This window comes from Theropithecus gelada, chromosome 11, assembly GCF_003255815.1.
Source record: "Theropithecus gelada isolate Dixy chromosome 11, Tgel_1.0, whole genome shotgun sequence".
Classification (NCBI taxonomy): domain Eukaryota; kingdom Metazoa; phylum Chordata; class Mammalia; order Primates; family Cercopithecidae; genus Theropithecus; species Theropithecus gelada.
Window position 1 is genome coordinate 14,104,128 of NC_037679.1, and position 27,769 is coordinate 14,131,896.

Below are 27,769 nucleotides of genomic sequence, written 5' to 3' on the forward strand. Positions count from 1 at the left end.
GAAGAGATCACCAAACAGGCTTTATGTGAGCAATAAAGCTTTTTAATCACCTAGGTGCAGGTGGGTTGAGTCCGAAAAGAGAGTCAGCAAAGGGAGATGGGGTGGGGCCATTTTATAGGATTTGGGTAGATAGTGGAAAGCTACAGTCAAAGTAGGTTGTTCTCTGGCGGGCAGGGATGGGGGTCAAAAGGTGCTCAGTGGGGCAGCTTCTGAGCCAGGAGAAGGAATTTCACAAGGTAATGTCATCAGTTAAGGGAGGAACCAGCCATTTTCCCTTCTTTTGTGATTCTTCACTTGCTTCAGGCCATCTGGATATATACGTGCAGGTCACAGGGGACATGATGGCTTAGCTTGGGCTCAGAGGCCTGACAGTTTGGATCTGCTTCCCCACCCAAATCTCATGTCAAATTGTAATCCCCATTGTTGGAGGTGGGGCCTGGTGGGTGGTGATTAGATTGGCGGGTAGAGTTTTCATTAATGGTTTAGCACCATCTCCCCTTGGTACTGTATAGTGAGTGACTTCTCACAGGATCTGGTCATTTGAAAGTGTTAGCACCTCCCCTTTTCTCTGTTCCTCCTGCTCACACCATGTAAGATACCTGCTCCCACTTTGCCTTCCATGAGTTAAAGCTCCCTGAGGCCTCCCCAAAAGCTGATGTTGCTATGCTTCCTGTATAGCCTGCAGAACTATGAGCTAATCAAACCTCTTTTCTGTATAAATTACCCAGTCTCAGGTATTTATTTATAGCAGTGTGAGAATGGACTATATCATTCTTTAAATGAAATACTCTCAGCTCTTTCTGTTCTCTCATGACCAAGATAGCCTTAACTTTCCCCTCAGCTTGCCCAAATAGGTTTCTTCCTGACTCCAGGCCCTTGACCTCCCTTAAGAATATTTGCTTTAGAAAAATTTATAGTAGTTCTTTCTATTTCTTGAGATGTAAATCTTCTCACAGCCTCTTTCCAGTTTTACAACTCAGGAATATCTTTCTCTAGGACCTGAGAACCACCTCTTTGAAATGCAAACATCAAGGAAGGTTGTGCCCCTGTCTCCTGGTTTCTGTGGGTGGGAAGGGTAGGAAACTTGGAATGGGGGCTTTTTCCAAATTGCAAAACTATCTTAATAGGAGAAAGTTCATTTTTTTCTTTTGGTATGGCGAATTAGTAAACACAGATGGTTTAAAATTTTTCCACCCTAGCCCTTTGTCTCTGCCTCACTAGGTATCAGATTTAGTTTGTGCCTTCTCTCCTAATGCTGGCAATAGCATCAGAACAAAATCAACTTCTGTTTATCATGTCTGGTGTAATTTTTTCCTTTTCACTTTTGGTTATGATTTCCCTCAAATTCCCTCAAGTCCCTCTCTTCCTGTCATTTTTTTGTCTCATAATTTATTAGGCAGCCAAATAATACACTTCTGGAAATGCATATATCTTACTTCTCCCATCCTATTAATACTAACACTTTCTCAGGGGAGAAATGTGTCCAAGATGCTCTGAAACCACATACTGCCTAAGAGAGCACTACATGTGCTCAAGCCCTGTTTACTGACAAAACATTTAACTTCCAAAGCAAACTACAGCTGTTAATTAGCTTTAAAAACATGCCATGATTTAAAAAAAATTATTTGTGTTGTTTTCTGCCAGCAGAAATAGTGTTTTCCTCCCCCACAATGGCTAGGAGAAGAGACTCTGAATCCTACTTATCTCTTTTTCTATAAAGATGCAAAATTTTGGGTAGAGAAAGAAACTGGATTTAAGGAGGAGCCTCCAAGTTGATTTCTTCAAAGGAGGTCTCAAGAAGAAAGATAGGACTCTGGTGTTGTGGAAGATTTTCTGGAATTTAGTTAGGAGCACAGGGATGAACAGAGGTATAGAGGGAATCCTACTGTGAGATGAAGCATGCTTTTAGAGCCAGAAAGTGAGATGTCCTTCCTCTCTTAGCTTGGGCCCTTTGAAAGTATTAGAAACAAACTTGTCCCCTAAACTTGATCCTGAAGTCTCCTAACTGCCCTTGGCAATGTCAAAGCTTGGGAGAAAATTAAGGCTTTGTTCAGTTTACTGTGGTCCATATTATATATTTTAATACATACATAGTAGATACACCAGTGTACAGAGAAACGAAATGATGTGCCTAAGGTCTTTTTCTGTGCATGCAGCTTGTGGCAGCATTAGGATGTAGATTCCAAATCGCTCAGTCTGGTCTTCTTTCCCATGTACCATGCTGCCTTTCTCCTGCAGAATTTGGGGGTTTGGAGGACCAAGGTGTAGGGGCTGGATGTTGAGGGCAGTGCAGTTTCCTGCAAGAGGTTGGAATTAGGTTCTTCTATGAAGCCACTTCTGTCAGACCACATGCTGTTGTGGTGGTGGAGAAAGCCTGCAATGGGAATAAAAAAGATGCATATCATGCATTTTTGAAACAACTTTGGGTACTGAGGTTAGTAGGAATTTTCATACCTCAGCTGTGGAAATGTTTCTCAGTATCATAAGTGATATTTAAAGTCATTAGCAGCAGCAGCAGCAGAGTCATGTGACTTACGGTTTCTGCTCTTTTCATCATGAGGTGAGATTCCTGCAAGAATTTACCTCTTGCTGTTTAATACTTATAAAGGCATATATTTATACCTTTATTCTTTTGTATAGATTGCTGAGCACTATTGGAGAATATCACTAAACCACTATCAATTCATGTTCTGCACCTTGAAATGAGTCTAACATTATTCACCTATTCAACTAGCAATGCATTTTCTATTAATAATTATTTCTCTTGTTTTTTCCCCATAGTAGAATTCTCAAATTTTTACCTTTCTTTTCCTGACTCACACTTTTTAGTAATGACCCTACAGGAAAAAGAGAGAAAGAAATAGGCAGAATTTTTCTTGACTTCCTCTCCAGATGACCAATATAACTGTACTGACACATATAATTTTTTTTTCATTTTGTCTTTCCTCTAATCTCAGAGAAATATCTGTCACACTACTTTATGGCTAGCTACACCCTCCAAAAGTGCCTTGGATCTCATCTCATCCCAGTTCTCAGTGACTTCACACCATCATCATCCCTGATATGGTTTGGCTCTGTGTCCCCACCAAAATATCCTGTTGAATTGTGATCCTGAGTGTTGGAGGTGGGACCTCATGGGAGGTGACTGGATCATAGGAGCAGATTTCCCCCTTGCTGTTCTCATGACAGTGAGTGAATTCTCATGAGATCTGGTTGTTTAAAAGTGTGGAGCACTTCCCCCTTCTCTCTTCTGCTGACCGTGTGAATATGTGCTTGTTTCCCCTTCCCCTTCTGCCATGAATGAAAGTTCCTGAGGTCTCCACAGCCATGCTTCCTGCACAGCCTATGGAACCATGAGCCAATTAAACCTCTTTTCTCTATAAATTACCCACTCTCAGGTAGGTCCTTGTAGCAATGTGAGAACAGACTCATACAATCCCTTCCCTCCTAAACCATGGCCTTTCCCACTCTATTGATTCTTTCCTTCCAGGGAAATATTTACTGTATGCTGAAACTTTCCCCATCCTAGAAAAAAATTATTTACCTACTTTCTTTTCATCATTTCTTCCTCACTTTTCATATTAACATTTTAAAGTCTTGTCACCCAAATAAAAATATTCTTATCAAGGTTAGTAATTGTTATCTAGTCACAAATACAATGGTATCTTTGCATTCTCCTTCCTATTGGATATTTTATGGTAAATGTGACTGAAGACTACACCCTCCTTGAGAGAAACATCACTTGGTTTCTATTTGCAACTTTTTTTTTCTAATCAATATTACTCCTTTATATACATTGTTTCTTGATAAATCCTTAAATATTAATATTTCTAAGTTTCTTTTTTACTTCAGATTCTGATTCTGCATACTTTCTTGGGTAAGCTATCTTTCCTCATGCCTTCACCTATTATAAGTAAGCCTTGAACTCCAAAAACCTCAATTTCTAGATTCCTTTATCCAACTGCCTAATGGATTGCTGTTTGAGTTTGCCCTCCAAAATTCATGTTGGAATTTAATTGCCATCGTGATAGTATCAAGAGGTGAGGTTTTAGGGAAACAATTAGGATTAGATAAACTCATCAGGTTGAGGCCCCATGATGGGACTGTTGGCTTGATAAGAAGAGGAAGGGAGAGCTGAGAGGGCATGCGCTTGCTTTTTTACCATGTGATATTCTCTGCCATGTTATGAAGCAGTAAGAAGGCCCTCACCAGATGTGGTCCCTCAACCTTGGACTTCCCAGCTCCCAGAACTGTAGTAAATAAATTTCTTTTATAAAGTAAAATAACCAGCTTGTAATGCTCTATTATAGCAACAGAAAACCAATGAAGACATGGGCCTCTTTTTTATAGTATTTTAGAAGTACCTTACACTCACCATGTTCAGATACGAACTCATCAGCTTTTTCTAAATAGTCAAACAAGATAACTAGATATTCTTTCAGTACAGTGTTAATCTTGACTTTCTCTTTACACTGCTATTTTACAATTTTGCAGGGGCAGAGATTACTTTAGAGATTTATGTTGGGTAGAGATGCAAAGAATTTCCATCCAGTGGAACCAGTAATCCGAGAGATAAAGTTTATGCTGTTATTGAATATTGACCAGTTTTGTATCTAATATGGCAATCTATTAAGTTATCTCTCTGTATAAACTGACTTCTCAAATAGTCTTTGGACCAGGTCAAGCATATTGCTGGTACCTTTAGTAATTAATGAGTTGAGTAAAGTCTTTGAACATGTTTATCTACATTTGCATGAGAGTCATTATTTTACCTTTTTGAAAATTATACTTTATTTGCCTTCCAAAGTGTTATTCCTATTTTACTTCATTCTTAATAAAATGATATTTACATCCATTTAATTGCCCAAGAGAAAACCTGTATGCCCTATCTTTCTTTCTGTTCCTTATTCCATTTTTCCTCCCCAAACACAAGTCTAATCGGTCCTGGCTTAGACATTTTACCTTCTAAATATCTCAGAATCTCACTCATCCTCCCCTCCATTCCCACTGCCTACAGTTATTTCTGATCATCACATTTCTCCTTAGGTTTCTGCAGTCGATTCTTAAATTATTTTCCTTACTCCGCTGGCTTCCTACCCAGTCCATCTCCCATACTTCTGCCAGAATCATCTTTCTAAAAGACAAATTTAATCACATCACTTCCTTTGTAAATTTTTCAGTGGGTTCCTGTCTTAGACTAAATCAAAACACTTAAAATAACACAGGAGACTTTGTTTTATAACTTCCTTTCTATTTATCTTTCTTATTTTCAGTTTTGATCTTTCTCCAGCACATCCCCTTTCTCCCACTAGGCATAAGGTGTAGTTTCAGAACACAATGTGGTATTCCATTCACCTGTTTTTGAACTTATCTTTCTCTCTGCCTAGAATATCAATATTCTGCTTTTCCTTTTTCTACTCTCCTCAGTCACCTTCTCCCTGTTCAACGTTGGACGCATCTGTCCAGACTTACCTTTGCTACATCTTTGCCAACACACATCGTTAAAAAAAGTAATGTCATCTTCTGAGAGGTTAATTTCTGGTCCTTATGGCATTTAATGAAAAGTATTAATAATTGCTGATTTTCTTGTCATGTTTTTCACTAAACTATGTGCTCAAAGCATCCTGTGAACATTTCTGTTTATTCCGTATAATGCTTCTCTTGCTGGTGAGTTTACAAGAAGGCAAGTACATTTCAGTGGTGACAAAGGTAGTGAGAGAATTGCTACTTAGCTTAAAGGGTCAAGGCACACAGTAAATGAAGGTCAGATCCAAGTACAGGTAGTGAGGCTTGCCCTGATCCACAGTAACAGCCTAAACTCTTGCTCAATCAGGGCCATATGCTGTGATCAAAATGGCATTGACTTGAATTTCAGGAGACCTGGGCCTTAGTTCTGGCTCTGATACTAACTAGTTGCATGATCTTGTTAAGTCCTTTTCTTTTCCTGAGCCCATTCAAGTATAAAATGGATTTCAGGTAAATGAAATCATAAAATGCAAAACCACAGACAAAAGAAGACTGCTGTATCTTCTTGTCTCTTCCTCAGTCTTCCCTTTGTCTATACTGTCTCATTCTTTCCTTGGCTGTGGAAGGCGGAAAGATAATTTCTATTTGCACGGCATAATCCCCATTTTCTAAGTTGTAGTTCAAATGGATCACCAAGGCTACTTCCAACACTGCCAAGGCACACAACTTCAGGTGTCAACTTTCACATCAAAAGCAATGTAAGCATTGTTTTTGAGGATGTGCAGAGAAGAGGAGGTCCCGGCTTCATCCACACTACTTTACACAGTCCTTCTGGTAGAAAGAGCCTCTAGTAATTATACTGTATAGCATTTTCAGAAATATTGTCTTACGTAAGTCTTATATAGAGAGATGATGTCCACAAGATTCATCCATGCCATCACATAGTGCAAGGCTTCCTTTCTTTTAAAGGCTGAATAATATTTCACTGTATATATATGTCACATTTTCTTTATCCATTCATCCACTGATGGACATTAAGTTTCTTTCCACATCTTAGTCACTGGGAATAGTGCTGCAGTGAAAATAGGAGTGCTAATGTCTCTTCAGGATCCTGATTTCAATTCTTTTGGATAAATACGCAGAAATAGGATTGCTACATCATATGGTAGTTCCACTTTTCATTTTTGTAGGAAACTTAGTACTGTTTTCCATAGCCTTTGCACCATGTTACATTCCTACCAACAGTGTACAGAAGTTCCAGTTACTCTACATCCTTGCCAACACATATCTTTTTTTCTCACTAATAGCCATCCTAACACGTTTAAGGTAATATTTCATTGTGATTTTGATTTGCATTTTCTTGACGATTAGTGATATTGAGAATCTTTTGATATACCTGTTGGGCACTTGTATGTCTTCTTTCAATAAATGATAATTCCAAAATATATAAGAAACGTCTTCAACTTAATAACAAAACAAACAAATAGATCATCCAATTAAAAAATGGGCAAAGGTTGACAACCATCCCTTTGAGATGTAATTATCAAGGAAGATAGAACCTTTCTCTTCCAGTCTCCATGGGCAGGTGGGCGTCTAACTTAAGCACTTTGTTTTAACTTGCAAAATCACTTCCTGTCTTAAAAATATGAGAAGTTAATTTTTTTCTTTGCATAAAGCCACTTGACTGACACAGATGGCCACTCCAACTACCAGGCAAGTGTAGGGTGAACTGTGAGCCACAGATGATTCTGTTAAGTCTTCTTACTTGAGGACAAAGTATTGTTTATTTGACAACAGCCATGTAATGGGTTGTATCTGCTTGGCTACGTACAAGGGTAAGATTTCGTTCTGTCTTTGCAATCTGTTTAGTGGATGTTCTGTAATGCATACCATAGTCTGCTTCAATGCTTATTCAAAAATAAAACTGCTTTCTTTCTTTTGCACCTTTGTGGAGTGATTTCCTGGGGTAGGAGGAGATTTTGTTTTTAATTATATTTTCCTAACAGAGGCAAAACAATGTTGGTAAGAATTGTAAATGAGGTGGAAAAATATTCGCATTTTCATGGTGTGCTCCCACTGTCCCTCCCCCTTGTCTAATCTCTTCCTACACTTCACATCTGACAGTCCCTCTTCAGAATTTATTTTGATATAAAAATAACTGTGTCCAGTATCATCATCTATAAAATGGGGAATAATGAAAGATCTTATATCATAGGATGAAATGATTTAATATCCATAAGTGCTAAGGATTCTGTCTGCTATGTAGTAATACCTACATATATTTGTTGTTATTGGTAATATTATCATACAGAACCATCTTACATCAAAGAGAAGACTGCAGCTACCCAACTTACATAGGTTCCACCAAGCACAAAACAGATAGTGCTTTGAGTTACCCACCATTTGGGGGTATCTCAAACTAGTTTTCTTCTTTGTCTTGTGCTCTGAATGAACATTCCCCCCCCCCCGCCCCCGTCCCTCCTGTCTCTTCTGCTGCCACCAGCAGGGTTGACCAAAAAAATGAACTTCCACCTCTAGATATGGTCACTTCACAAAGAGAATAAATATTGGCCTGTGCTACCTCAGATCTGGTAAAAGAAACAAAAAGAACAACAAAATATAAAAACTTTCTCCTTGGCTCTGCCTCTTATAAGCATGATAAAGGTCAAGTGGTTTAAACGTCAACACAGGAAACAAATAGAAAGGGCTGTGAATTTGACATTTTTGAGCATGGTGGAAATCATGAGGAAAGGTGTGGGTCATCCTTCCTCAGGAACTTGGAGGAAGATTAAAACCTCTTTCCAAGCAGACACTAAATGAGAAGGTGGCAAGTGAAGAAAGCTGTTGGCTGGGAGTCAAGGTCCTCTTTCAATAGAAAAGGTGCCTGTTTGACTTCATTTCATGTTGCCATAACAATACCACAGATACGGCAATTTGTAAAGGAGAGAAATTTATTTCTTACAATTCTGGAAGCTGGCAAATCCAAGGTTAAAAGCCCGCATCTGGTGAGGGCCTCCTTGTAGCATCACCCTATGGCGGAAGATGGAGGGTGAAGAGCACGAGAGAGCAAGAAACAAGACACAGCCAAACTTGGTTTTATAAAAACTCACTTGAGATAACGAATCCTCTCCCACATGGATTAATAGTGACATTAATCCATTTACGAGGACAGAGCCCTCATGACCTCTCAGCACTGCACTGGGGATTGAGGTTCCAATATATCAACTTTGCAGGATTCATTCAAACCACAGCAGTGCCCTTGTGCTAATTACAGAAAGGCACTCACCTTATGTGAATGAATTAGAAAAAATTAGAACTCGCTCCTAGAAGATGAAAGCCCTAGAGTTTTTGGATGGCAAGCTCAGTAGGGCGGGATTCTAATTCCCATTTGCCTGCTCAGCTGGGTGTCTCTGGGCAATGCACGGGCTGCACAATGCTACACGGTGGCAGGCTGAGTGCTGCTACCACTTCCTATCCACTACTAACAAGTAGTAGTTAATACCTGGGACTTGAAACGACATTATAATGGAAGATCGTTAATCTCCAGGAAATAATTACAGACTCTGAACAAGGGAGAAGTGGGACTATTTCCCAGCAGAACTGAAAAAATTATCCCACTTAGCTCTGCCTTTGATTGTGGTGAGTGAACTTCCCCCTTCCATATTTATCACACAGGCTTTAATATTGGCAGTACTGAGCTGTTGCTATAGCTCTCCCCTCTTCTTGAGATTTCTTAAAGGGTAATAGAGAAGTGGATTGAGAGAAATAGGTTATAGCTTTGTGAAAAGATGGTTAAACAAATGTACAGGACATTGGAAAAATTTGGGAACTACTGTGACCCCTTCCTCAGCCAAAGACTGTGTCAGGAAAGAAGAGATCTCTTATTTTTCTAGGTAATTATAGAAAAAAATTCTACAAAATATTTTCCTAATTTACTTGAGAGAAAAAGTGTATTTAATTTATAAATTTATTCTATTTCATTGATATGATAAACTATCTTTTGTAAGACTCGTAATTATTTTACATTTTCACTTAAGCAGGCAAATAAAGACAACTAAATTGGCTGACACTATGAATTTTAAGGCACAACCTAATTTCAGAGATGTTAAAATGTGGAAAAATGTGTGCCTTAGAATCAATAAAATACAGCATTTTAAACCATACAGGTAATGGTTTAAATGCTGTAATGAAGCCCCATCACAGGCAGAAAATGGAATCTAGTTAGGTACTGGAAATGTGTGACTCCTAGCAATACTTTCTCCCTAGCAATTCAATTCTGATATTTTAAAATACTAACCTTTAGACAAAGTTGGGACAGGTTTGTGAGAGGAACTGGCGTTCTGGGCGTTGCATAGATTGCCCAGAAGTGTATAACCATATAAATCCTGCACACAGCCTGCTTTGTGGAACATCTTGGCATTTTTCTTGTGCAAGCCTGACATCTGCTGGACAAACGACACTTAAGCAAAGTGCTGCATTTTAGAGTATATTCAGTTCTTGGCAAGAACCTACTTGTGGAGTGAGTATACACTACACATTTTCTGAGAAGAATTTGCATGTAATTTTTATCTTTCTTCTTTTATAGGTAAGGTGTTTTTTCCTTCTGTCTTCTTTTATGATTTTTCCCTTTATTTTTGATTTTCGGTAGTTTAAAAGTTACATGCTTAGGTGTAGATTTTTGGGTTTTCTTTTTTGCGTTTATTCTTTTCAGTGTTCTCTGAGCTTTCTGGATCTGTGGTTTGGTATCTGACATTCATTTGGGGGAAATTCTCAATTGTTATTGTTTCAAATATTTCTTTTATTCCTTTCCCTCTTTCTTCTCCTTCTGGAATTTCCATTATGCATATGTTACACCTTTTGTAAGTGTCCCCTTTCTTGGATATTCTCTTCTATTTTTTTTTCAGTCTTCTTCTCTTAGCTTTTAAGTTTTGGTGGTTTTTATAGCTATAGTCTCAAGCTCAGAGATTCTTTCCTCAGCCATGTCCAGTCCACCAATAAGCCCATCAAAGGCATTCTTCATTTCTGTGATGCCATTTTTTATCTCTAGCATTTATTTTTTATTCTAAGGATTTCCATCTCTCTGCTCATCTGTTCTTACACACAGACTACTTTATCCATTAGAACCCTTATCATTTGAGTTGTTTTAAATTTCCAGTTTGCTAATCCTAACATCCCTGTCATATCTGAGACTGGTTTTAATGTTTTCTCTGTTTCTTCAACCTGTTTTTGCCTTTTACTATGTCTTTTTTTTTTTTTTTTTAATAACTAGACACGATGTACTAAGTAAAAGAAATTGATGTAAATAGGCTTTTAGTAATGTGGTGGTAAGGTTTAGGGAGAAAGGAAGTGTTCCATGGTCTTAGGGTTAGGTCTGAGTCTTCCAGTGAGCCTGTGCCTCTGGATTGTGACTCTCATCTGTGCTTCTCAGTCCTCTCTGTCCCCTTTGATGGGACGGGTTGGCTAGAGTAGGCTGGAGTTGCATGTTTCCCTTCCTTCAGGTCGGTTAGTCTCTGATAAAACCTCATCCGGTTAGGTTTTTGGTATCTAGTTTCTCCCGAGGGAAGACTTTGTTAAGAGGAATAGAATGCTCTGGTGCATTTCAAAATGGTTCCTTTCTCCCGTCCCCTGTTGGAAACACTAGGGGATTTTTCTCCAGTATTTCCTGTGAGAACCTGATTGAGCTCCTAGAAGTAAGACTCCCAGAAATAAGGTCTCCCTAGAGTTTTTATTTCTCAGACTGGTCCATGCTGAGCATCCAGTAATTCCTCGATTATTGTACGGGTTCTCTACTGTGGTTCTGATTGCTGGGGGAGTTTATGCTTTGCGGTTTTTGCTCCGATAAGTCATAAATCTTTGTATTTGCCCATTCTCTAATTTGAGGGGAAGTGGTTTGCCCTGTGACCCACTTCTCTGATGGGTCTAGGACGGTTACTAATTTTTCAGTCTGTTCAGCTTTTTACTTATTGTTTGGGCAGAGTGGCCACTTCCAACTCCTGACGTGCCAAACCAGCAACTGAAACCATCTGAAACTTCCTGAAGTGCGCATGACATATTGATGCCTTCTGCTATTTACCTCTTTTGTGGGTGACTAAGTATATACATATGATTCATATACCCTGAGATGTTGGTAGTAGGTAAGAAAGAAAGAAGAGTTTTAGATTCCTAAAACCACAGAGAATTAGAATTAAAACAGTTAGAGTTGTAAATATATTTGTGTGTCTGAGCAAGTACCACTGATATTTTGGAGTATTAACCAAGAAAACAATTGGACTAGAAAATGCAGAAAATGGTACCCAGATATCCAAAACAAAGGAATCTCTAAGCAAGATTTATTTACTTAATTCAATAAAGATTTTAATTTATACTATCTGGGGAAAATACCATTATCCCTTATGTCATTTTCTTTGTGGTTGTAGTAGATGGGTGGTTAAAACTACAGGAAGACTAATTTTCATTAGTTTAAATAATAAATTACTGGCCAAACTATTTAAAGGTATAAGAGATACCTCTGAAAGAAAATTAATACTGAAAAACTCATATCTGGAGGAAAGAAATTTTAGCTGCAATAAATAACAGTGTGAAATTCATTTCCTGCTTTGACAAGGGGAGGGAGAGCTATGCTCATCAGACCGTAGTTGCAGAAAGGAGATCAGACCCTAAATGAGCATAACTGGGAGGTACATTGAGGAGTCTGCCGAGTCCAATGATGTGGGCTGATTAGAACATAGCTGAAAGCAGGTGTTGGGATATTGATTGCCATGGCTGGTCCTCACCTGTTACAAAACTTCTACTACAATGCGTTTCAAACTTCAGTATGCAATGAATTATCTAACCTAAAGATCTTGGTAAAACTGTGATTCATTAGGTCTGGGGTAGGGGCTGATAGTCCACATTTCTAACAGAATCCCAGGGGATGCTGATGCTGCTTGTATCTGTAGACTACATTTTGAATATTAAAGTTCTACACAATGTCTCAGGAACAGCATTTCTCAGACTGTGATTACCAGACCAGCAGCAATAGCATCACCTGAGAACTTCTTAGAAATGCAAATTCTTTGGTTCTATCCAGGCCAACTCAATCAGACACTCTGGGAGTTGGGATCCAGTCATTTGTATTTTAACAAGCCCTCCATGTGATTGTGGTGGCTGCCAAAGCCTGAGCATCATTGATCTAGAGAAGTATTTTCCAGCCATAATAGAATCACCTGGAAGCTTAAAATAATTAGTCATTGGTTTCCAATTAAATCAGAACCACAGGATGTGGGACCCTTTATTATGGGTATTTTTTTTTTAAAACCTTCCTCATTTGATTACAATGTGCAGCCAGGTTTGAGAACTGCCTGAGAGAGGCCCACTTACTTCACGAGTCTTTGCCAGCAAAAGTCTGGTGGTGGGGCAGGTGCCTCTGTCTGCTGGGCCAGCGACTCTGACTCTCCTCCTCTTCACTGTTGCTTTGTACCTGTAACCAAGATCCCACAGAACTCAGCCAGAGCCAAGGGGGAAAGGGGGTAAGGAAAGGTGCAGGTGGCAGGTAGCTGTAGGGGAAGGAGGCTGAGTGTATTTGAGAGACACCCTCTTCTGTGGTGTCAGGGACACAGTAATGAGGAAGGCAGGAGCTGAGGTGTGGCTCTACATTCAAGGAGAGGTGACATACATGCAAATGATATTTCAAATAATCACGGCTTCTTTTGTGGCAAAGATTAAAAAGCTTTTTAAAGAGATCCCAATACCTCATGGAAGTACCTTCCACAGACCCAGGCAAGAGGAGTTCTGAGTTTTAGAGGGTCAGAAGAGTTGGTGGACTTAGAGAATGTGCCCATGTGTCCTGCACTATTTGTTTTAGAACGTTCTTTGGTTACTCAGAATCACAAGGTTTGCTGGTCAAATGGCCCCAAGCCGGTTGCAGGAACGTGCGCTGATTTTGACTGACGACTGTTCTCTCAAGGGCTGACCTCTCCAGTATTGTATGCAACCTAGGCCCAAATGATGACTGATGGCTGTTTGTGTAGGTGGGAGCTTGTGGCATTTGGATGTGCAGGCTCGGGTGACCAAACATGGGCATGCAAGGTCCCTGATGGTATAGGACAGGTCTGGGCATGGGAAGAGAAGGGGACAGGTCAGGAGCTGGGGAGTGGTTCTGCTCACACTGTCACCTTCTAGCACAGAAGTCCTAAGAGTCTGAGAATCCTAGATTGAAATCTGGACTTCTAGGTCTTTATGGTTAGATATTTGTCAAGGTAAGGGAGAATTTATTTTATTTAAGAGTGGTTAGCTTTGTGTAAAACTGCTCTCCATTTGTAATCTTATGAGGACCACAGCAAATGGTAATGACAGGTGTACTTAATGAGAACATTAAATGGCAATCAGATCAGGTAAGTATTACCAAAGGAGCTCTGAAAACTTGACTGCTCTTAGGAAACCAGGCCTCTTTCTCTTTCTCCCTGTATATTAAACCTGAATTCAAATCAGAAAGTATATATCTGGCTAGGACAGGAAGCCTGGATTTTTTTCCCCCAAGGGTCCTAACCCTTCATCTTCTGGGAAAGAATCTACAGCCTTTCTCTGCCCGTCTCTCCCTCACCTCCAACCCACTTACCTCCTCCAAGTCAAAAGTGTCCTGTGGCTGCTGGCTTAAAGACCGACGCAGTTCTGGTCTGTCTACACTCTGCTTCCATTTCTCCTGCGTGATGGACAGGTCCAAGGACTTAACCTTCCTGCCCATGAGATTCTTCTGGAACAGGCTCTTTCTTGCTCTGCTCTTTCTTTTCCAGAAAGTCTCATCCTTGGCTGGATGGGTTTCCGTATTGGTGGCTGGTAGACTACACAGCTCTCTCCTTATCTGAGCGGGGTCTGTGCTCCACTGTGGATCTTCTATGGGCAGAGAATGTGTGCAACAGGGTACCTTGGGGTTCGAATCCAGAGTTTGCGATGGTGCTAGCACTGTGGACATCCCCTGCTGTGTTTCCTCTTTGCAGCAGAGGACACATGGATAAGGAGAAGTGGGCAGCTTTTCACCCTCGACAGGGGGCACAGGATCTTCCTGTGAGAATTGTCCCAAATCAGAGTCTTGCTGGAGGACCTGCTTCTCTTCTTTCACTTTGTCCATCACTTCCAACACAACTTGGTCCAAACTGTTCTTTCTGGGGGTGTTGTGGGGTGGTGGTGGCCGATCTCGGGGGCATGTGTACAGACACATCTTGGAGATGGCTTTCCGAAGGCGGTCTCTGGGTGAGTGGGGTTCAGGCTCTCGGGACACAATCCTGATGGATGGCACATCAGTTGGATGGTTGCAATTCCAGAACATGTGGGATGGTGTGAACTTTTGGACGGGTGTCTTAGACACGTAGGAGTAGAGACAGAAGAAGGCATCAGCTGTGACAGCCAGTGTTTGCACCTGCTTAAACCTGCCTGGGTAAAAGAGTTAAAGATGGTGAGTCTGGGGTTCATCAGCAAATTTTCTTAAATCATTCCCTGCAGAAGGCTCCCCAAAGCTCAAAATTCAAGGAGAAGCTTCCAATTTTCCTACTAGTGTTTCTCCCTTTTAGATTTCTAACACCCAGGGTTCTTTTTCTTGAATTTCATGATTTCTTGACACCCCATCCCATGTAGATATTCCAACTGGGAAATAAAAAAGAGGGATAAGATTTATAGACATCATGCTGATACAATTCACCAAAAGGCAAGAAGGCCTAAAGGAAGCAGTAATGGCCTGAAGTCTCTTGAAGGCTATTTCTTTAAGAGAAAGAATCAGACAGAGTTCTCCATCTTCAATGAAGACAACATAAGAGGAAATAGACACAATAGGCAAAGGGTCAAAGCTAACCAAGGGAAAGCAGGATTTGAAGTCACTGAGTCCTGCTGTGAAAATCTAAAGGGTAAGGGAAATAGAGCAGGTGTCTGGGAGGGATACTCACTGGCCAGCATGAGGCAGGGATCTTCCATTTCAATCCTCCGCACCTGGGACTTCAGGAAGAGCTGGAAATCAATGCCCTTGGCCTGAGAGGGGGTGGTGAAAAATCGAGCGGGTATCCGAGAAGTGTCTTTGTGATCCTCTTGGCAAAAGCCCAGACTGAAGAGGACATCTTCTGCATCTTCTTGCACTTTGTCGAGAATCTCTGAGATGCTGAAATGAGGGAGTTTGGGTAAATAAGGGACAATTTTGAGACATACGTTAATTCAGAACATCAGAATATCTAACAAAAGTGTCAGAAGACTGAAATTCTTTTCTGTTCATTTCTCTGCTTTTCACTGTGACTTTGAGAAAAGCTTTCACTTCTCTGAATCTAAATTACCTGTCTGAAACAGGGAAACTACAATCCAACCCTAGTTATAAAAACTGAATAAAATTTTAGAACAGTACTTTGAACAACTTATTGCAGATGGATAAAAATTTAAGTAAATATGAAAAGATTTTGAAAAATGAAGAGCAGTATAGATACAAATAAATTTCACGGCTGAATCATTAAGTGCTCAGTTCCCAAATTTGCCATCCGACTTGCCCCAGTGGTTTTTGTGTGGGACGCCTAAGCAATGAATGTGTAAGAAACATAGAACCCCTGAAGGTCAACATTTTTTTCCTGACCTCAGGGCAAAAAGTACTCAATAAGTACATCCAAAACCTGATTTTGAGAGGTATGCTCCTTTCTAGCCTGTTTTCGGTACAGAAGTCCTGTGTCACAGAAAATCGCGTGCATGCACTCTCCCTGTATCGTATCAACCTGGATTTACGTCTAAATCGGAGTTCCACCAACCCGGGTGACACTAGAGCTTAGTAATTGTGTTTCAAACAGTGAGGCTAAGGGAAGCTATTGTTATTTGATGCTTTGAATAATCACTATCACTCTCTTCAGAAAGTATTCTGGGCTTTTTGATCAAATAGGGAACATCTTGTTTAGCTAATAGTTGGACAGTCAGAATCCCTGGATCTACTCTTGTGCTTGCCAGCTTTTATCTTCATGATCCTAAATTTCCCTTTCTGTGAATTGTGGGCGTAAAACTGGATCAGTGCTTCTCAACCATGGCTACATGTAACGGCCACTTTTGCAGGCTTTAAAAATGCATATATTTGAATCCCATCTCCAGACATTCTGATTAAATTGAACTAGGGTATGAACTAGGACTAAGGCTCAGTGAGGATAAATTACTAAACCTGGTCATGTGACAAAATTTAAGTCTCAGAACCAGGTCTCAAATTCAAATTTTGACTTCAAATTTCAGATACATTTCATTATATCATACTAGTTTTCCAGACTTTTCATCTTTTTTAAAGAGTTATTTGTGTGTATATTTTGCCCACCCTATTAAATCATTCAGCTCCTGGGGTCAAGCTATTTGTCTGCTTCATCTTTTCTTTTTTTATTTTTATTTTTATTTAAGTTCTGGGGTACATGTGCAGGATGTGCAGGTTTGTTACATAGGTAAACGTGTGCCATGGTGGTTTGCCGCACCTATCAACCCATCACCTAGGTATTAAGCCCAGCATGCGTTAGCTATTTTTCCTAATGATCTCCCTCTTCTCACCCGACCCCCTGACAGGTCCCAGTGTGTGTTATTCCCCTCCCTGTGTCCATGTGTTCTCATTATTCAGCTCCTACTTAGACGTGAAAACATGTGGTGTTTGGTTTTCTGTTCCTGTGTTAGTTTGCTGAGGATAACCAGCTTCCAGCTCCATCCATGTCCCTGCAAAGGACACGAACGTGTTCCTTTTTATGGCTGCCTAGTATTCGTGTATATGTACCACATTTTCTTTATCCAGTCTATCACTGATGGGCATTTGGGTTGGTTCCACGTCTTTGCTATTGTGAATAGTGCTGCTTCATCTTTTTCAAATTCCGTACAGTCATTGCCTGGCCTGCATGTCTGAATGAATTAATATTTTACTGCTTCATTCAATCAGCAAATTAGTCAATTAATCAATACATTGTTTACTGAGCATCTACTCTGAGTCTTGGAACTGTGATGGTACCAATACTGTACCTCCTGGGTACAAGTTTCAGTGGGAGGAGACACCTATATTTTACACATAGTTTTCAGCTCTGAGAAGACTCCTCTGCATCTTTCACAATTCTTGAAACAAATATGGTCACATTTTTCAAGCATGCAGTAAAAGTACATAACAGCTCCAGTAAGATATCCGAGAAAAAAGAGGCCATGGCTCTTGGTTCTATTCTCCTATGCTTCTCATCTTCTCCACCCTTCCACCCTGCCAAACTTTAGTACCTACCTTGAACTAGTCTTGTTGGTCCCTGCAGTCATGCTGCTGGAAGCCAAACTACAGCCAAGATCAAGTAGCTGGAAAGGCCTGGCTGTCTCGAGGAAACTCCTGCAGAGATCAAAGCTGATGTCATACAAATCTTATTTCCAGTTTGCACCCTGGCTTCAAGGAATCCCTGCTGGGCTTATTCACCCCCTGATGGGTACCTTTTAGTCTATGTAGTTGTTGTTCATTGGAAAGTCTCACTTTCTAATGTGAATCTTTAGGTCTTTATTTTAATCTCTTTGACCTACCCCAATTCACTGATTTTTAAAGGAGACATCATTTGCCCTGGCTGAACCTAACACTTACCTGGAGAAGAGTTTGCCATTGGCGGCCAGTAGTGTGGCTGGACAAGAAACAGAGAAGCAAAGAACAAATTAGAAGGGAAAATGAAAATCACCTGCGTTGCCCCTCTGAACTTAAAACTCAGTCCCCTCCATTTCCTTTTGTCACTGTGACAGACTAGCTGGACCCCATGAATTCTGTACTTCTTGGGGCCTCAATATTACCTAACACAGTTCTGGAATAAGGACAGATATGCCAGAGAGTAACTGGCCTTAAGCCTCTGAACTTCTGACCCATGACTGATGTCTAGGCAAGAGCCCCTCTGTGCTAAAAAGGATAGAGTCATTTGGTCCTCCTGGCTAGTGTTCCTGCCCCCCTACACAAGTCTTTACAGGTCCCAGGAGACACTGGTAGGTTGCTGTTCTTTCATTCTTTACTGATGCCCTTCTCCTCCTGAAGTATCGTCTCTATTTTACACCCAATGCACAAACTTGTTTGGAGTTTCTGTACAGAAAACAGTCTTAAAGATATCTGGGCAGCAAATGTTATAGTAATTTTATATGTCATTGTCCCAGGGTCAAAGGAAAGTTCCAATGATGAACCAGTAGGAGTCATGATAGGCTGATGAGGAAGTGTTTCTGGGCATGTGATGCCTTCTGTATTTTACGTTAGATAATAATGAGACTGCCCTTTCCCTATAGATAAGACCCCAGGGATGGGCTGTTTCTTTTTGAAGTTTTGCACTTCCATCCTATCCAAAACTCATCCAATGTATATCCCTTTCTCATCCCAACCTCAGAGAACTGTGCCACTTACCCTCTGCTCCCAGGGTCAAGTCATCTTCAAAGCTGGTCCCATGGCTGCAGAAGCCTGTCCAATAAACAGGTGAGGGTCACAGAAAATAAGGATGGAACGTAACGCATGCACACGCACACACCCCTGCATACACGAACACCTTCATATGCCCTTAGACTAGACTTGCACAACCACATAATCATACTAGATATCCACATGTTTGTCAAATTATTGTACATATACCACCTCAGAAGTCATATTCGTTTTTGATTCAGAAAGAATCATACATACATTCACCTATAACCTCTCCCCTATATCACATAGTTATGTACACAATCCCCTGCCAAACAGCAAACACACGGGGGTGTGCACTCACACCCATATAAACACATATCATCAAATATATAAGAACTTTATACAAGTTCTTATCCTACAGCAGTGGTTGTTATCTGAGCAACCCCTAGCAGAAGATAGCCTATGACTGTTAGTGAGCCTGTGGGCTCTGAGCCAGCATTTTCTTCTGGATTTCCTGAAGCCTTGTGACCACGAACAGTGTTTTGCAGCCAGTTTAAGAACACTCAGGTACTCTTTTGCATGCCTATACACGTACATGTACATAAACACTCACATACACACACGCACAGGTATGTCACTCTCCAGGTAGAAGAACAACAGAAGGACAGAACCTGTACTCACCACTGTAGATAAACTGTCCTGCTTCCTCAGAAAGTCCTTCTTCGGAGTATCTAAACCAAAAACAGTCTCATAGGTTGAAGTCACTTACTACATTTTCCCAGGAGCTTTTAAAAGCTCATACATGTTCATATTCTTTTCCAATAAGAGTCAGTAGTATTTAATTTGCTTTTATATTGGAGAAAACAAAGACAGAGTGGTTACTTGACTGAAAAATTCACAGAAGTAGTTGGGGAAACCGAGGCTGGAATGCACTATGTTTTAGATTGTGCTTCTGTTGTCCTGGCCACAGGACTAAGAGACAAAAGTCAGCTTAGCAATGATTCTTCGATCTTTAGGTAAAATAGGAAAGAAAGAATATTGAAGCAAAACTGGAGAATTACATTCATAGAAGCAGGGGTTTGCGTGCCATAATTTCCAAATGGCAAACATAAATTTCTAGGTTTTCTTAGAACTTTTAGATCACCTTAACTACCCACACTTCCTTCCTTCTCTCTGAACCATGTTATTGCTGAATATCATGTCATTCAGGAAACAGAAGAAATCGTATCCTGGTTAGAGATATTTTAAAATTTTCAGACATGGTCTTATCAAACATTTACCATCTCCACCAGAAGAACAAACAGAAATCAGCATAAATGGTAGTGAGAGACAGCTCAGTTTTACAAACAAGGAAGAAATTCTGTCTGTCAAAAACAGGTGTGTGAAGTAATCTGTGACAGGGCTTTGAAATGGGACCAGCACATCTAGATGCTAGTCCCGGCTCATTGTGGCTCTTTTGTTCTCGAATATCATGTAAGGGAATTTGGATCCCTAGATATTATCATCATCTAAGTCTACTTCAAACACTGACATGTTGTGAATTTTGTAGAGTTTGCTTTCCTAAAGCTTTTTACATGGAAGTTGTTCATGGTGCTTTAAATGTAATCTCAAGTGGAGGTTGGAGGGAAAAGGGTCAGTAACGTGAGTTAGCAGGGAAACTGAAGAGCGTCCACTGGTGCTGGTCCTAAAGGAGCTTTTCTCTTCATCAGTCTCCAGCAATCCAGATTACTCTCAGGCTACTGGAGTATCACTTCATGGTGTGTGTAACAGTGGGAATGGGCTTACTAACCAAATATCTCTAGGTCAAGTTCTGCCTAAATTTAACAAAATAAGTCATTACATATATAGATATCTTTTGCTTGTAACTCCTTTCAATAGTAAAAAAACCAACCATGCTTACCAAAATCTGAATTTTCATATGTCCTCATGAAAATTCATAGAAGCAGGTTCTACATCAAAGGTTCATTATAAAATGTGAAATAGTAGGCAAGCTCATTAAGAATAGGTAACTCTAATAATGCACCTAGAACTATAAATATATTTTTCTCTTCCTAATATATAATTACATAAAATATGCGATGGTATAATACTACAAACATGTGTAACTATATATAATATTTACTATTACTACTAAAAACAGCATGATAGCTAATATAGTCAAGTACTAGAATATTGCAATTTACTACTGCATTTAATGCTTGTGTTGTAACTGCACAGTAGTGCAACTACTAAGGCCTACTATTACTAGAGGTACAATTTAAATAGACTACAATTCCATTTCTAGGTTGTACCCAGTGGACATGCCTGTATATGCTCCCCCAAGTAAATACTAGTAGTGATAACCAAGAAATAGAAGCCTCCAAATTCCTATGTATTATAAAATTAAACAATTATGTAATAACTATACAACTTAATATTGCACAATAATAAGAACGAGTTACTACTGCATGCGAATACATGGATAAGCATCATAAACATAATGCTAAGCCAAAGAAACACACATAAAACAGTACATGTTGTATGACTATTTCTATAAAGTTCAAAATAATCCCAAACATATCTATGATGTTACAAGTCAGGGTATTTGTTACCCTTGGAGGCAGGATAGTGAATGGAAGGGATGGAAAGGAGGCGCTTGGAATGCTGGCAATGCTCTGCTTTAGGTTTCATGGGTGTATTCCCTTTGTGAAAATTCACTGGGCCATTTATGTATTTATTTATTTGCCTATGATTTATTTGTTGACAGGGTCTCACTCTGTCTCCCAGGTTGGAGTGCAGTGAGAATAGCTCACTGCGGCCTTGAACTCCTAAGCCCAAGCAAGCCTCCTGCTTCAATCGCCTGAGTAGCTAGGACTACAGATGCTGCCATGCCTGGCTAAGTTTTAAAAACTGTTTTGTTTTTTCTTGTAGAGTTGGAGTAATGGTACATTGCCCAGAGTGGTCTTGAACTCTTGGGCTCAAGCATTCCTCCTGCCTTGAACTCCCAAAGTGCTGGGGTTACAGGCATTAGCCATGTGCCTGGCCTCAGTTATATATTTAATACTCATTTATTTTTCAGTAGGTATATTATACTTCAATGTAATTTATATTAAAAAGAAAAAAGTTACTGATATGTATGCTGAACTTCAATACGATTTACATTTAAAATGTCACTGATAAAATTTCTGGTTTGTCCAAAGCAAAACTCACTTGTATTCATTGGATACAAGTTTTTATTGGGTGCTCATCCTACATTTTTCTGCTTTAGTTATTATCTGCCAAGTATTTCTATTCTGTTTATGAGGAACAGCCCCTGATGGGTCTTGGGGAAGTCTGTGGAACCTTCAACAGAAGTGTGGACATGGGCCTGGAGCTATTGATGCTTTCTCACTGAGCACAATGATTTGAGACTTTATGGCCATCACTCAAGTCCCAGGCCTTCCATGGGTTATTGGATAGGCCATAAAATCAATGACCAGGGACTAGATCTATAGCTGCTCCCCTCTTCCCACCCTTGCACTGAAAAATTCCTTAGCATCGTTTTAAGTCTCAAATGAAAGAGCCAAGATATTGCTCTTCCTGTATACCCAGTCCCTAAACAAATAGTAGGGAGGAGGGGTTGGATTGTGGGAAGAAGTATATGGCTATTTTTAGCTTCTTCTAGATGTTTCCATAGCTACCTGCCTGCAGAGATTTAAGCTGAAGCCCACACAGATGATTTTTGGGCTCCCAACCCCACCTCTGGTGATTCATGAGCAACACAGTCATGTCCCAGAAAATCTCGAGAGCTTAGGAGGAGAAAGAAAAAAGGAGAGGCATAGTTTGCAAAGACATGCATGATCAGATCCGGTGGCAGAATAGCCGGCCGCTATATTCAATTGCACTGAGAAACATTGACACTAAATTGCCTGAGATGTTGGTGTACTATCCTGGAGAGCTTGTCAGAAAACAAAATGCTCTTGCTACCAGAGGATGTTTGGCTTTGGAAAGAGAAATTGAAACTATGTGGTCTTGGAACAAAATTTGAAAAGTGCCCCTCAGGGCACCTGGCAACAGAGTGGACAGATAATCAGTAAATGTGGGCTCCTTGTTTATCCTCTTTTCTCTGTGGTCTTGGAGCGTGGAATATTGTGGTAATTCAGAATCTCATATTTAGAATGCATTTTCCCTCTATCTTCTTCATTATCTATTACCAAAAGTCAAGTGTACTCTCACTATCAATCATCGTCATTATCATCCTTTAATTTTTCTAGCTTTTCCATGCAATTAAGAAGTATCACATACTTAGACAGAATTAGAAAACAGAGGAAATTGGAAAATTTTCTGACTCCAACAATTCCCCTTCCAAAGACAAATGCAAGTATGTTGATTAACTCTTTATGGCTGTTTTGAAGTTTAAATATTTGAAACCTTTTCAAAACACAGATACATAATGAAAATGTAACAGATACCCTTGTTCCAGTCACTCCATTTTCACACATGTAAACATTTTTCCATATTTGCTTCAGAAAAAATAAAACATTCAGTAATATATAATATAAAATAAAAAATCAAATACTAAAGATATAACTAAAGTCTTATTTTACTTCTAAAGTCAATTCTTTTCCTTCTTCCAGATAATCACCATCCAAGAGTTAATATGTATCATTTCTGGGCATATTTTTTCTGATAAATAAACAGATGTAGATAGATGGATAGATATAGACAGACATTTTGTGGAATGATAGGTAGGTATAAACTCCTCCTTTGTAAAACTCACCAGTCACTATTAAAAGCACAAAACACATACACATATATTATCTCATTTAAACCTCAAGAGAGCCCTTAGACTGTATTATTCTGAGTGTCCCACTTTATAGCTCGGGTGTCTACAATGAACAGAATTTAAGTTATTTGCTTATGATTGGTTAAACACTTAGTAGCACAAGAATTAGGCTCAAATCTTGGAGACTTTTCACTAACCAGACCACCTTTTTGTCATAAATTTTGGTTCAGGGTTTATCTTTGTAGAGCATGAGTGAAGAAAGATGAGTTCTAGAGTTTATTATCTTGTATTTCTGTGAATTTGTTATTTTCAGTTAGAATGAAAAATGTTCTAAGTCAAGGAGCATATTTTAAACTACTTGGCACCCCTCTAGGTTATTCAGATAATCAGACAGTTAGCAAAAGCGTAATTAATAATTGTTGACATGAATTGACGACTCAAGAGTAGTTAATGAGATAAGGACATTAACTGAGCTGACTGTTTCCCCTGTACATATCTGGTAAGCATTTTAAATCCTAGGACAGTTCTCATTCTAGGCTTCTCACCCAAACCTGCAACCATTCTGATTACCACCATTCTTTTCTTCCTGTATTTTGTGGGTCCTCTAATTGACTTTGAAGTCAATGAATTGTGAATAAGATGAGAGCAATGAGAACAATAGGTTTTTTTTTTTTCAAACAACAAAACAAACACAAAATAAATCCTTCCTGGCATTGCCTTCTTGGGCACAGGTGAAATAAACAACCTTGGATTATTTGGTGCTATTTATTTCCTACCAAATAAGCAAGAATGGGTTTCTTTATGCCAATTAGTAGATGAGTTTAGATTAAAGGCTATATAAAACTTGAGACATTCCTGGAGGGAAAATAAGGAGCAGGCAGAAGTTGTCCATTCTGAGAATTCATTATTACACAGAAGACTAAATAGGTCACAGAATCCTTCCTTTTGTGTCTGGGAATACTGAGCCTAAGAACGGTCTAGGCTGATGGGCTGTGGGGTCTCATATTTAAAGTATCTCTGAGGAAAGAGATAATGCACTGCCTTGAAGTGCCTGCTCCAATTCTTCCCTGCTTTGAATCACTGTCATAAACCCTAAACTTCTCCTATGTTCTGCAGTAGAAATAAATAACACAGATGAATTGCTCTTCAGCAAGAAAGATCAGGTTTCCAATTCCTTTTGTTACACAATGTAAGACTCCAATCTAAAGGGGAAGTCAGGGGGAGTAGGGGTCTGGAACTCACCCCAACTATTCCCCATCCACTCTTAGCTTTAGACCGAACACAACCTCTATTCCTAGACCTGGTGCCTAATTTAGTCTTAGCCCCGAGTTGCACTTGATTCACAGTTATGATTACCGGTTCACCCTAAACCCGCAACACCCCTCCAACAACCACCTCGACCTTACTTCTAATCTTTAGGCCCAATTCAAATCCATCTTCCTGTCTCTGAGTTTCCAGGAGTTGTATCTGTTAGCAAATCCAACCATCAGTCACATACCACCCCGTTGCCTGTCCAGCACTTACCCACAATCCTGCAGCCAGTCTTCAATTTTATTGATTGGATTCCCTAGAAAAGTCAGATACTAGATCACTGTGAGAACTGAACGAAATCAGACCTCCTCCCTGCAACTAATTCCATTCCACAAGTTTATTCTTACATAAGCTGCGTCATGAATCTTTTTTTCTACATAAAGCTTTTCTTTAAGATATGAGAGGAATACACCGTATATAAAAATAGTGGATATTTCTTCTCTCTCTCTGCTTCTTTTCTCCCTTCCTCCCAAGAACCTGGAAAGTGCCCAAGATGTCAGGCCCACTGCTGTCTTTTGAGAGTTCCTTTCCCACAAGGGTGGATCCTTCTCATTTAAAAAGAAAAAGAAAAAGAAAGACAATCTTGTTTTTGTGCTTTTTTGCTTCCTACCAAATAAGCATTTATATCCATCAGAATTTTTGTTTTACTCTTATGACTGTGGTCTCATTTGAACCTCAAAGAAGCTCTGAGAAGTGTAGGAAAGGTACTACTATTTCAACTGGACAAATAAGTCTTAGAGAGGTGAGGGACTTCCCAAAGGCCACACAGCTTGTTAGTGACAGCATTGTGGCCAGAGTCTAGGCATCCAGCTTGTGTGTGGTCTTGTTACACAGACAAAATAGAAACACCGCAAAGCATTCATAGAGAACCCCCAGCCTCGGGTTCTTACAGAAGCTTCTCAGGATGATGAAAAATGTGCTTTTCCCTTTTTCCCAATCTTATGCCTGTCTCTTTCTCACATAACTCATATTTTGTATTACTTTAGCTTTTCTCTTAAACATATTTAAACCAGTCAAAACAGCCCTCCACGAGGGCCTCGCTAAACAAGGGACCTGTTCACACTCTGCAGACCTGGGTCTGCTGTCACCTTTTATCACCAGACAACATAGATAGACATCTGTCTGATGTTCATCTCTTACCTTCTTGGAAAACGTCATCCAGGCTGGAAGGCTCAGGATCTGGGACATCCTGCAGGGCGGCGGCAGCCTCCTCTTCTAGGACCTGGGTCTGCCAGTTACGGCTCTGACGGAGCCAGGCCCGCCGTTTCTCCCAGGATGTGGGGCTCAGCACAGAGTCCTCCATGGCCCTGGCTCAGACTTCAGAGCCTCCCGTAACAGTAATGCTGTCCTAAGAGTTGAAAAACAGCGATGCTCCCTCATCCTGTGCTCAGAAACCACCATGATGCTCAGGGTTGCCCCCGAATTTTCCTGTCTCTGCCCAAAGGAGCTTGGTCTCTCTACACATTCAAGAGTAGGGAGGACATCCCTAGCTCATTTTCTGTCTCTCCTGCAAAAAAGGAATGCTCTGAAAACTCTAAATATCAGGGTAAGTCTTTCAAGTCAGTAAGTTTGAAAGCTTCAGACATCACGATTTAATGGATATTAAGAAAACTCTTCTGACTTAAAGAATCTCAATTTCTCAGGGTAGCTGAAATGCTGTATTAGAAAACATTTTTTCTTTAATCCTTAAGAATGTTATCTACCAGAATCTTCCATTATGACTAAAACATCTATAAGTTTAAAATGTATAAAATTCATTTATTTTTTAATCCTCATCAAGACGTATGAAAAAGTTGAAGGTCTCAACGGTGAAACAGATTTTCTAAGGTCCCACAACCAGGATGTCACTCCAACTATAGGAATTCTAGGTTTGTTTGTTTAGTTTTTCTCTTGATTTTTTATGTTCCTGTTTTATATATTAGGAGTCCACATGTGACTTATCTCAGGAAAAAATGCCCTGTGATTAAAAGCAAGGAGACACTGCCTTAACCAATTAGCAGCCAGCACCTTCAGGATAATCACTTTCTAATTTGTCAACCTGTGCTTCTACCTAACTATGAATTTATTCCTCAGCTCCTCAATGCAATTACTAATCCTATAGATTCATATTTCATGTAACATTACCTAAACATGCCTGTATTCTTCCAAGAGACACAATGATGGCACTAGATACACATTCAAAGAGGAACAGAGGGGAAGAATCATGCAATTGTCCAAACAGAGCTTTAAAAAGCTTGAGGCTAATGTAATATTCATTGGCTCATACTCTGTTCTGCTGCCTCTCCCCCGCTGGCCATACTTGCATCCCACCTCACTGAGCAAGTAGGAGTGGGGCTGAAACTCTCCAGGTCTTATCCCCCTATTCCCTCAAGCTGCCATAAACAACTTCATCTTAAGAGCTACACTTTTAACTATTGGAATAAAAAATAAAATAAAATAAAATAAAATAAAATAATAAAATAAAAATGAAGACTACCAGTTTACAGAGACTTCTGTTCCTCCAACACTTAAAACCATTAGTGAGGCATCCAGTGATTTAGGCACTAAAATAGCTTTTTTGAAAAGAACATCCTGAACATAAAATGCATTCCTAGGACAATAAAATTGTTTTTAATGCCTCTGCTTGTTACAGACAAAACATACCTAGGAAAAAATAGTACATAATTACTGTTGTCTGATCTAAATTCCTTCACTTCAGGTCCGTCCAAGACATATTTTTCTTCCAAGTGAGACAGTAGTTAGCACTATGAGACTTTGCTCGTTAACCCTGGGTACCTGGCTGTTTGTCTACTGCCTGTGCCTTTCAGAGAAAATTAAATCATTAAATTAAGTTTGTGTCATAAAGAAGCCTCAAAGAAGAGTAGCAGAGATGACTTGCTATTCTCTGGTCAGAGCTG

The 27,769-nt window shown here is 39.8% G+C and overlaps 1 protein-coding gene across 16 annotated transcripts in view; it reads right to left on the reverse strand.

The window, feature by feature from the left end:
• Nucleotides 1-1,761: 1,761 nt before the first annotated feature.
• The window catches only part of TESPA1 (thymocyte expressed, positive selection associated 1), a 34,366-nt gene continuing 8,358 nt past the window's right edge, over nt 1,762-27,769 (reverse strand). For 2 of the 16 annotated variants that reach the window (XR_003121764.1, XR_003121765.1), the window contains exons 2-12: nt 26,013-26,220; nt 25,086-25,128; nt 19,499-19,548; nt 18,824-18,877; nt 18,032-18,068; nt 17,690-17,788; nt 15,381-15,589; nt 14,063-14,874; nt 12,826-12,925; nt 8,429-8,482; nt 1,762-2,374 (exon numbers count right to left, since the gene is read on the reverse strand). Coding sequence is in view for 10 of the 16 variants with exons in the window: in XM_025401740.1 (XP_025257525.1) it covers nt 12,827-12,925; nt 14,063-14,874; nt 15,381-15,589; nt 17,690-17,788; nt 18,032-18,068; nt 18,824-18,877; nt 19,499-19,548; nt 25,086-25,128; nt 26,013-26,175 (1,566 nt within the window). In the remaining 6 variants the exon portion in view is untranslated. Of the gene's footprint in view, nt 2,375-8,428; nt 8,483-12,825; nt 12,926-14,062; nt 14,875-15,380; nt 15,590-17,689; nt 17,789-18,031; nt 18,069-18,823; nt 18,878-19,498; nt 19,664-25,085; nt 25,496-26,012; nt 26,221-27,769 lie in introns of those variants that run through there. The other 14 variants (XM_025401740.1, XM_025401741.1, XR_003121766.1 and 11 more) reach the window with 13 other exon arrangements.